The sequence below is a fragment of the Coregonus clupeaformis genome, chromosome 14 (genome assembly GCF_020615455.1).
Source record: "Coregonus clupeaformis isolate EN_2021a chromosome 14, ASM2061545v1, whole genome shotgun sequence".
Taxonomy (NCBI): domain Eukaryota; kingdom Metazoa; phylum Chordata; class Actinopteri; order Salmoniformes; family Salmonidae; genus Coregonus; species Coregonus clupeaformis.
Window position 1 is genome coordinate 12,317,113 of NC_059205.1, and position 11,649 is coordinate 12,328,761.

At 44.7% G+C, this 11,649-nt stretch overlaps 1 protein-coding gene across 1 annotated transcript; it reads right to left on the bottom strand.

Annotated features, from left to right (window-relative positions):
* Window positions 1–1,378: 1,378 nt before the first annotated feature.
* LOC121580773 (ubiquitin-60S ribosomal protein L40) lies at window positions 1,379–4,875 on the bottom strand. The gene is made up of 5 exons (XM_041895801.2): window positions 4,770–4,875; window positions 3,902–4,013; window positions 3,633–3,719; window positions 3,009–3,111; window positions 1,379–1,529 (listed from the first exon to the last, which is right to left on the bottom strand). The coding sequence occupies exons 1-5, from the start codon at window positions 4,830–4,832 to the stop codon at window positions 1,436–1,438; spliced, it is 459 nt and encodes a 152-aa protein (XP_041751735.1). The 5' UTR covers window positions 4,833–4,875; the 3' UTR covers window positions 1,379–1,435.
* Between the last annotated feature and the right edge of the window lie 6,774 nt (window positions 4,876–11,649).

Genomic DNA, 11,649 nt, shown 5'->3' on the forward strand with positions numbered 1-11,649 from the left:
TCGCTTTGGATAAAAGCGTCTGCTAAATGGCATATTATTATTATTATTATTATTGGTATTCAATCACAAGAAAGTAAAGAATTAGCCTTGTTATCAAAATATTCTTTTTTTTTATACATCTGAGCAAAGTTAGTGTCACAGAGACCAAAAGATATGCCTCTGCAATAATCTTGGAATATCAGTATGATTAGTATAGTTAGGGCTAGATTCAATCCATAGCGCTGAAGATCAGCGCTGTAGTGCGATTGAAATGTAAGTTTCCTTTACATTTCTATTGCGCAGGCCTTCAGCACTACAGATTGAAGAGTCCTTAACCTGTGACATGTTAACGACTCATGTCTGTTAATTGTATCAAAAAAAATTTTAAACAATGCATGTGAAGTGCTCTGAGCGATAAACAATCTGTAAAGAAACATGTTTATTGACACAAACGTTAGATGTGTCCGGGTTACGGGTATGAGTTGTAAATATATAAAACTTTATTGGTACTATGGCATGCTGGTAATAGTATGATACAATATGTATGGGAGGGTAACCTGCATACATGCGAATATGTTCCAACTATCTAAGAACTAAAAGACACCAAAGAGAGTCGAGTTCTCAAAGTAAGAGCTTTCGAAAGCTTGACTCAACAGATTCTCATTTGTGTTAATAGAATGTTAAATTAAAGCTAGATTAGACCTGATAATTAGGTAGATGATTTAGATAAGCGATAAGATTTAAGACATTTAAGTGCTTGTTCTTGCAACAAGTCAATGTGAAATGAAGACTTCTTAAAGAGCTATTGTCTCTAGCCAGATTGTCCAATAATTGATGTAAAATTGATCAATCCATAGCGCTGAAAATCTGCGCCATACCGCAATTTACATTTAAAGCCAATGTTCCCACAGTCGTGGAGATTGCATTCACGGAGAACGCTGCATGTCGGCGCAATCGGAAATGACCTTTCAATTTCAATCATGCTATAGCGTGGATCTTCAGCGCTACGGATTTAACGGAGCCCTTCATTTATGAGGTTTACGTAAATGTAACTATCATTGAGACTTGAATGCATTTGATCAGTTCTTATTTCCCTCCAGCATCTACAATCATTAACAGCAGTAGAAGGGGCTTGATGTTCAGTTTATAGGGGACAATGCTATAGGCCTTGTGTAAGTGGTTGTATGTATTTGCATTTACTGTAAAAAAAAAAATATATATATATATGTGATGAAAGTGAAAGTTTCATTGCACAAATTATATTTAGATGAAGCAACTCAAGTGAAGTGGAGCAAAATAATAAACTGGCAAAAAAATAAAAGGGCATGGAATAATCTGATCAAAACTGCCTTGTTCTGTGTAATAAGTCAAGGTTTGTGACAGCAAGAATGAGCCTTCCCTTTTTCCCATGTCAATTTTATTTTAAACATTGACAAAAGATCGAAAGGATGCAAGTTTACTTCAGCTTCTTCTTGGGGCGCAGGTTGCTGGTGTGCCCACACTTCTTTTTGCGGCAGTTGACTGCACGGGGGTGAAGACGTGCATAGCATCTGAAATGCAGAGAATGCGCCACATCATCAATGACAAGAACCCAAACTCCACAGACCTGGATCAGTAGATAGCTGTAATTCTACACTGAAATTTTTTTTTACGCAACATGTAAAGTGTTGCATTTTAGATGTTTCATGAGATGAAATAAAAGACCCCAGAAATGTTCCATAGGCACCAAAAACTTCTCAAATGTTGTGCACAAATTTGTTTACATCCCTGTTAGTGAGCATTTCTCCTTTGCCAAGATTATCCATCCACCTGACAGGTGTGGCATATCAAGAAGCTGATTAAACAGGATGATCATTACACAGGTGCACCTTGTGCTGGGGACAATAACAGGACACTAAAATGTGCAGTTGTCACACCAGAGTTGTTGCCAGAAAATGTAATGTTCAATTCAATTTTAGAGAATTTAGCAGTAAGTCCAACCGGCCTCACAACCGCAGACTACGTGTAACCACGCCATCCCAGGACCTCCACATCCAGCTTCTTCACCTGCGGGATCATCTGAGACCAGCCACCCAGACAGCTGATGAAACTGTGGGTTTGCACAACCGAAGGATTTCTGCTCAAACTGCCAGAAACCGTCTCAGGGAAGCTCATCTGCGTGCTTGTCGTACTCACAAGGGTCTTGACCTGACTGGATTTCGGTGTCTTAACCAACTTCAGTGGGCAAATGCTCACCTTCGATGTCCACTGGCACACTGGAGAAGTGTGCTCTTCACGGATGAATCCCGGTATCAACTGTACCGGGCAGATGGCAGACCATGGCGTTGTGTGGGCGAGTGGTTTGCTGATGTCAACGTTGTGAACAAAGTGCCCCATGGTGGCGGTGGGGTTATGGTATGGGCAGTCATAAGCTATGGACAATGAACTCAATTGCATTTTATCGATGGCTATATGATTGCACAGAGATACCGTGATGAGATCCTGAGGCCCATTGTCATGCCATCACCTCATGTTTCAGCATGATAATGCACAGCCCCATGTCGCAAGGATTTGTACACAATTCCTGGAAGCTGAAAATGTCCCAGTTCTTCCATGGCCTGCATACTCACCAGACATGTCACCCATTGAGTATGTTTGGGATGCTCTTGATCGACGTGTACGACAGTGTGTTCTAGTTCCCGCCAATATCCAGCAACTTCGCACAGCCTTTGAAGATGAGTGGGACAACATTCCACAGGCCACAATGCGAAGGAGATGTGTCACGCTGCATGAGGCAAATGGTGGTCACATCAGCTACGGACTGGTTTTCTGATCCACACCCCTACCTTTTTTTAAGGTATTGTGACCAACAGATGCATATCTGTATTCCCAGTCATGTGAAATCCATAAATTAGGGCCTAATGAATTTCTTTATATTGACTGATTTCCTTATATGAACTGTAACTCAGTAAAATCATAGAAATTGTTGCATGCTGCGTTTATATTTTTGTTCAGTGTATTTTGTCTTTAGTTAATTAAAGCAGTCATACTTGCGGCAGATCATTTTGTCACAGTTGTATTTCTGTGCAAGCTGTCTCAGGGAAGGCTCGATGATACCTCCTCTCAGACGCAGGACGAGATGAAGAGTGGACTCTGGGAAGCAAAGTTGTGACACATTAACAAGATTACACAGTATCATTTATTTTGCCAGGATAGTCCACTAAGTAACACTTGACACTGTTTTCCAGGTAGTATCACAAGTTGTCTGAAATTTGTACTGAAATTTTTATATAAACATGTTTTTTTAAATGTAGAGTCAGGGGCATTAACTGCTTATGACTATTACAGCATGCATAATTTTACATTTGCATTTTAGTAATTTAGCAGACGCTCTTATCCAATTAGGGTTAAGTGCATTGCTCAAGGGCACGTCGGCAGATTTTTCACCTAGTCATCTTGGGGATTTGAACAAACAACCTTTTAGTTACTGGTCCAACGTTCTTAATCGCTAGGCTACCTGCCGCCCCCCAGACAGACGGTCTACATGTTCCCATGGACTAAGAGATGTGATATAAGCCTCAATGCCATGACGGATCAGTGTAAACACTGAAGACTTGTCTGTCATTGTCTGAACGAACAGTATTATCTCCATCATTGGATTCGTCAAGAAGTACCTTTCTGAATGTTGTAGTCTGACAATGTGCGGCCATCCTCCAACTGTTTGCCAGCGAAGATGAGTCGCTGTTGGTCAGGAGGAATACCTGAAAGGGAAGGCAGCAAACTAAGTAGGTTGTTTGGCAGAAACCATCCACATCACCCCAACTGGAGTAGTTGTACATTATACACAGATGTTATGTCGATTTACGGTTCTACTCAGGTGGAAGGTACACTGATCCTAGATCAGTGCCGACCAACTTTTACTGTTGCTGAGATGGAGAGTTACCTTCTTTGTCTTGAATCTTGGCCTTCACATTCTCGATGGTGTCACTGGGTTCCACCTCAAGGGTGATGGTTTTACCCGTCAACGTTTTCACAAAGATCTGCATATTTGATGGCTGTAGAAACAAGGCGGTTGCATTAATTTATTGAAAGAAGTTGCTTGGTTGGTAACGTTAAACATTATAGGCCAGTTTCCTGGACACAGATTAAGCCTGGTCCTGGAATAAAAAGCATGTTCAACGGAGAATATCTAGCTAACGTTAGTTAGCTTTATGTCTGTCTGGGAAATCAGCAGGCTAACGTTACTAGTTTCATACAGCTAACGTTAGTACGTTAGCTAGCTAATCAAACTGGCAATGCTTGTACGTTTTGGGCTGTTTAGCCAGCTGGCTAGTTAATGTCTGAATAACGTTAGTCAATTATTTCACCAGTCACTTGTCATCTGACAATTACTGGAAGATATGTTGTAATGGTTTAGCTACACACTCGTAATATGGCTGTAGCTATGAGTTTAGCTAGCTCATTAGCTAGCGCACATGGCACACGGGGCCACGGTTGTTAGCAAGCTAGCTAGCTATTAGGCATGCCCGGTTCTCACACACTGATTAGCAATCAGCCAGTCAGTCCTCAATTTTTATTATTTTTATTTCACCTTTATTTAACCAGGTAAGCCAGTTGAGAACAAGTTCTCATTTACAACTGCGACCTGGCCAAGATAAAGCAAAGCAGTGCGATAAAAACAACAACAGAGTTACATTTTATCTGACAATAAATGTCAGATATCTAGACATAAGTTAGATATCGCTGATAGTCAATCCTCAAAATACATCCATAATGTTGAAGATACGCTTAGCTTGTTAAACAACACTCACCGTCAGACAACTGTCTCTGGAGAACAGGAAATCAAGAACTTGAAGGTTTTCATCGTTCTTCATAGGGCTCAGGGTTGCCAGGTCTAGCTAACATTTCTAGAGCCTGACCTTTGAAAACCCGCACACAAGGCAGAAAACTAGCTCAAATTATTATTTTTTTGCATCAAGAGAGGAGTTGCCACATTTATCCATTAAACCCTTATTCTATAACGTTATCCAGCGAATTAAGAAGGATTATCGACGTCATTCTTAACGACATAGGCTAATAAGCAAAATTCGGTTTTCCATCTAAATAATAATTATTGCAAGTTTAAGAATATTTCACAAGAGAAAAGATAAATCGAATTTATTAAACACTCCAGATCATTTTTTATCAATGGATGTCAATTTAACTTGTTTTGACTGCTATGATTAAGTAATAAGGCCCGAGGAGGTGTAATATATGGTCAAAAATGTTATTTCAAGAGGCATAGGTTTCTGACTAAAAACTTGTGTTTATAATTGCAATTCAAATTTGCCATGGTTTGCTGAGCTAGAAGCAGATAGCCCCTTATAGGCCAACATCTCATTTCAGGGAAAGTCCACAATGCAACTGACATTAAATGTGGAAAATGATACATTTGCGATAGAGCTGTGACCATGATCACAAGTGATAACTTCCCATTTAATTAACTAAACATGGCCATTAACAACTGCATAATAGCACAAGGCTACAACACATTGACTCTGTACCGGTACACCCTGTATATAGCCTCCCTGCTGTTATTTTATTTTACTGCTGCTCTTTAATTATTAGCTCTTTTTTTATTTATATATTTTTTAACTGCGTTGTTGGTTAAGGGCTTGTAAGTAAGCATTTCACTGTAATGTCTACACCTGTTGTATTCGGCGCATGTGGCAAATAAAGTTTGATTTCAAACTGAGTTATAGGCTATTTATTAAATCCGTTTGCCAGCTCCAGGTAGGCTGCACAAGTGGCACAAATTGAGTTGCAATACTCAAGTGATATCGTCATTTCAACATATTTATTGTATCAAATGGTAGGCTACAGTAGCCTACAATGGCATAGCAAGTAATAGCCTACTTGATGGCCAACAAATTCAAATGTAGTCTATCATTCTACACATTTAATGTAATTTTGATTGTGGACTCAGAAAAACAGGCACGCGAGGGAGTTCTATATCCTCCATTTAACATTTCCACTTGCGCAGCGCTCCAGACTATAGAACTGAGCATGAGTAAAACCCTTCGCTTAATACGGTTATCCATAAGAAAAGTCGACATTAGAATGTAGTTTACTTTAAACCACATCTGAGCGAATTGATCAAAAGGGCTCTAGTGCGCCTAAAGTTATTTTCCAACGCTTTGTCGCCGTTATATCAGTTCGAGCGCGTTAATATGCTTTATGGGAAAAGTGACTCCATAATGACCTATCTAAATAGCCTACCTACAACTGATAAAACAATTGTCACGACGTGCGCGCGTGTCTCAGTGCTCTCAACGCAAGACGAAGATAATTGCCTTCATCTCCCGGGCTTTGTTTATTAAAAAAGTATGTGTTGTCTTTGGAGAGCAATCCTGCAAGTAGATGTCATAGATGTTACAATGTCTCCCCCTTGCTGTTTCCATAAGATTGATACTCACCAACAACAGATCAATAGAGTACCACAGTATGATTCATGATACCCATAAAAACTAGCGGTCAAACAAGGAAATGGTTCCAATCGTTTTTCCACCATTATTTTTTCCCATAGGGGATATTAGAAACACTTACAATAAGGGCTGTGTTTCATGTAGGCTTACCCTGGCGTGACATTTTGATAACCGTGTAAATCTCTCTAGGACAAGGTGAAGTTTATCAATATATTTGCCTGTATTTAATCCCCCAAAGTGAAATGCTCTGAATCAGAGTGGTGCGGGGGGCTGCCTTAATCGACAACCACGTCATCGGTGCCCGGGGAACAGTGGGTTAACTGCCTTGCTCAGGGGCAGAACGACAGATTTGTACCTTGTCAGCTCGGGGATTAGATCCAGCAACCTTTAGGATTTGTAGTCTTGCATGTCTACTTTGATGCTAATTAGCATTTTCGAATCTGAGAGTAAATAGAGCCGAATATATTGATAAAAATCACCTTGTCCGAGAGAGATTTACATGGTTATCAAAACGTCACGCCAGGGTAAGCCTACCTGAAACACAGCCCTTATTTTAAGTGTTTTCTAAAATCCCCTATGGGAAAAATCAATGGTGGAAAAACGTTTGGAACCATTTTTCTGTTTGACCGCTAGGTTTTATGGGTATTTTGACATCGCCACTGTGGGGATCTATAGCCTTTGCTTTCAGCGCTCATGCGCTCACTCACCTGGTGGTGCAGGTGTGCGTTTGGCCACCAGCCGAGGAGGCCGATGTGGCTCAGGTCAAGTTTAGCTTATTCAGTCAAAGGTAAAGTTCTGCTTCTTCAGTCGTACATAAAATATGGATAAAGGCTGACATTTAATACCACTTCATCCAAATATACTCACGTTAGGCTAGTCAAATCACGCAGTTTAAAGACCTTCCTCTGAAGTGAACCCTGAAGGCAGGAAAACCATAGCCTAGTAAAAACAAGTATGCCTAGTCTGTGGGACCATGCAAACAACACACATGTATGAGTTATCCTTAGTTCTGTAACATGCAACAATTGATACATTGCAGATGATTCAAAGTTTCACCCCTGAAATGATGGAAGTCACTGAAGGCATCATTTCCGAAATTATGTAGGTTTATTCACTGTTTAACAGACGCTATTAGGCCAAGCATTTGGTATGACCCAATAACCTGCACCACCTTCCCCAAAGGTCAATTGAATAAATTAAATACACAAGATCATTAAACATTGGAAACTCAAAGCATTAGTATAGCAGGCCTACATATCATTCCAATCTCATACTTTAACCAATGTCTTGGTAAAGAAAAAAGTCATAAATTGGTCACATGAAAATAACACCAACTACACTCTGTGATACAATTTTGTAGGACTTGTTATAGGCTAGCTAGGCTATATACAGTAATTCATGCATCCATGTAAAACTAGTAAAATAATTTTTTTCTGCAATGACATTACATATGTTATAGCCATATCATGTACAACAGTGTAGCCTACTCTAACAAACAGTTTATCCCTGACAAGTCATACAATTATATACAGGCTCCTTGTAATGGCTGGAATGGAATACATGGAAAGGAGTCAAAGTGTCACGGTTCCCTCAGACAGAACCCAGAAGCAGACCAGGACAAGGAGAGTTGAACGAAGGTGAGGGTTTATTACAGATTCAAAAAAAGGTGCAGGATAATCCAGGGAACAGAGCGGGCGGCGTGAATGAGTTGTTGAGGGTGCAGTTGTTGGTCCAATGATGGCTCGGCAGCCGCCGACCATCAGGCAGAGGTAGGGGGAGGGTTCCGGACGAGTGACTGGAGATGGAACAAAAACGGAGGTAAGTCAACAATAAACCAACAAGGTACAAAACTAACGCTAGAAGCTCTAGGACTGATACTCTGATAAACCTACTGTTCATGGCTAACGATCCGGCAGGAACTGGATGTTTGGCCAGAGCCTAAGAAGGGTGATGATCAGGACCAGGTGTGCAGATTGCTGATGGGATGCAGGTGCGGAAAACAAGAGAGCTCCCCCGGAGCGTTCCCGAACCCTCGGGAAACTGGAGATCACGAACAGGAAAAACTAGTCACCAGACAGGACCCGACTCAGACTGCCGGGATCGTTACAGTACCCCCCCTCCGACGAACGCCACCGGGCGGACCTCCCGGAGCGCCAGGATGGAGGCGGTAGAAATCACTGATGAGGTCAGCATCTAGGACCTGTCGCCGCGGAATCCAACTCCTCTCTTCAGGACCATACCCCTCCCAGTCCACGAGATACTGGAAACCCCGGCCCCGCCGTCTGGAATCCATGATGCGACGCACCGTGTAGGCAGGACCACCTCCGATCATCCGAGGAGGAGGAGGAGGAGGCGGAGGAGGCAACAGAGGACTGAGGAAGACAGGCTTGAGGCAGGAGACATGAAAGGTGGGATGGACTCTGAGCGTCCTCGGTAGTTTGAGTCGAACTGCCACTGGATTGATCACCTTCTCCACCACAAACGGACCAATGAACTTCGGTAACAACTTCCTAGACTCAGTCCGTAGAGGAAGATCCCGTGTGGCCAACCAGACCCTATCTCCGATGGTGTAGGTGGGAGCGGGGATCCGCGGCGACGATTCGCCTGGAGCTGATACCGGTCCGAAACTCTAAGGAGTGCCTTTCTGGCCCGATGCCAGGTCCGGTGGCAACGACTAATATGGGCCTGAACAGAAGGCACTGAGAGCTCCTTCTCCTGAGAAGGGAACAAGGGAGGTTGGTAGCCATACAGGCACTGGAAGGGAGACATCCCAGTGGCAGATGTAGGGAGAGTATTGTGGGCATACTCAACCCAAGGCAACTGAGAGACCCAGGAGGTGGGGTTGGAAGAGACCAGACAGCGTAGCGTGGATTCCATCTTCTGGTTGGCTCTCTCCGCCTGACCATTGGATTGGGGGTGAAAACCAGATGTGAGACTGACTGTAGCTCCAATGGCCAAACAGAAGGACTTCCAGACAGCAGAGGTAAACTGAGGGCCACGGTCGGAAACGATATCACTGGGCAAACCGTGGACCCTGAAAACCTCCCTAACCAGGATCTCGGACGTCTCCGAGGCAGAGGGAAGCTTGGCAATTGGCACAAAGTGGGCGAACTTGCTGAATCTGTCCACGATAGTCAGAACGACCGTGTTCCCCTCAGAAGCCGGGCAACCCAGTGACGAAGTCCAGGGCCAGATGCGACCATGGTCGCCGGGGAATAGGAAGGGGGTGAAGTAGTCCAGAGCTGGGCCGATTGGTACTCTTATTCTGCGCACACACTGGACAGGCAGCAACAAAACCCCGAGTATCCTCGGCCATGGCAGGCCACCAAAAAGCGTCTGCGAAGAAACGCCATTGTCCGAGCCACGCCAGGGTGACAAGCCATCTTACTGGCGTGGGACCATTTGAGGACAGCAGGACGAACCGACTCAGGCACAAACAACCGACCGGGTGGACCGTTACCGGGACCGGGCTGAGTCCGAAGGGCCGCCAGCACCTCCTCCTCAATCTTCCACATAACTGCTCCCACGACGCAGTTCCGGGGGAGAATTGTCTCGGTCTTGGACCCACTCTCCTCCGTCTTGGAGAACATCCGGGACAAGGCGTCCGCCTTGCCGTTCTTAGATCCAGGTCGGAACGTCAGGGGAAAACTTGAATCGTCCGAAAAACAACGCCCACCTGGCCTGACGGGGAGTTGAGACGTTTAGCCGATTGCACGTAAGCAAGATTCTTGTGGTCAGTCCAGACAATAAACGGTTGCTCCGCCCCTCCAACCAGTGGCGCCACTCCTCCAAGGCAAGTTTCACCGCGAGAAGCTCCCGGTTACCCACATCGTAATTCCTCTCCGCAGGCGAAAGGCGACGAGAGTAGTAGGCGCAGGGATGGAGTTTACTGTCCGTGGAGCATCGCTGCGACAGGATGGCGCCAACTCCCACATCAGACGCGTCCACTTCAACGACGAACTGACGGGCCGTGTCCGGTTGAGAGAGAATCGGTGCGTTGGTGAATCGCCTCTTCAAATCCAGAAACGCTCGATCCGCCTCCGGATTCCACTTGAAGGTCCTGATACTGGAAGTCAAGGCAGTTAATGGAGCGGCCACACGGCTGTAATCCCGGATGAATCTGCGGTAGAAATTCGCAAACCCCAAAAATCTCTGGAGCTGCAATCTCGCATCGGGCTGGGCCCATTCCAGAACCGCTCTAACCTTCTCCTGGTCCATCCTAATCTCTCCCCTGGAGATGATGTACCCGAGAAAGGATGTCGTGTGGGCGTGAAACTCGCACTTCTCGGCCTTCACGAACAGGCGATTCTCCAACAATCGCTGCAGAACCTGCCGGACATGCTGGACGTGGTCGGAAGGTTCCTTCGAGAAGATCAGAATGTCATCCAGGTAAACAAACACAAAGAGACCGATCATATCTCTCAGGACGTCGTTCACCATACTCTGGAATACCGCTGGAGCATTGGTCAGTCCAAACGGCATCACCTGATACTCGAGTGACCCATCGGTGTATTGAAACCCGTCAACCACTCGCCCCCTCTCTGATCCGGACCAGGTGATACGCATTGCGTAGGTCTAGCTTGGTGAACACCGTAGCACCCTGTAAGGAGTCGAAGGCAGAACTCATCAAGGGTAGGGGATACTTGTTCTTGACCGTGATGTCATTCAACCCCCGATAATCAATACACGGTCGAAGAGAGCCATCCTTCTTACCCACAAAGAAGAATCCTGCCCCCAGGGGTGATGACGAGGACGAACGAGACCAGCAGCTAGGGACTCCTTGATGTAGGTCTCCAACGCCTCACGTTCAGGTCGGGAGATACTGTATAACCTTCCCTTGGGGTAGACAGCTCCAGGAACCAGGTTGATGGCACAATCATATGGTCGGTGGGGAGGGAGTGACAGAGCCTTCTGCTTACTGAAAACTTCCCCCAAATCGTGATATGTCTCGGGAACCAGGGACAAATCTGGGGGGTTTAGCCTCAATCACCTGACTGGGAACCGAATGGGGGCAGGCAGTCTTGAGACAGTTAGCATGACAATCAAGGCTCCAACTCGTTACCTTGCCCGTCACCCAATCGAACGTGGGATTGTGTTCCTTCAGCCAGGGGTATCCAAGGACCAGAGGAACATGGGAAGACGGCAGAATGAAGAATGAAATCATCTCAGAATGATTCCCGACAACCGCATCTTAACCGGTTCAGTCCTCATCGTGATACGTGCCAGA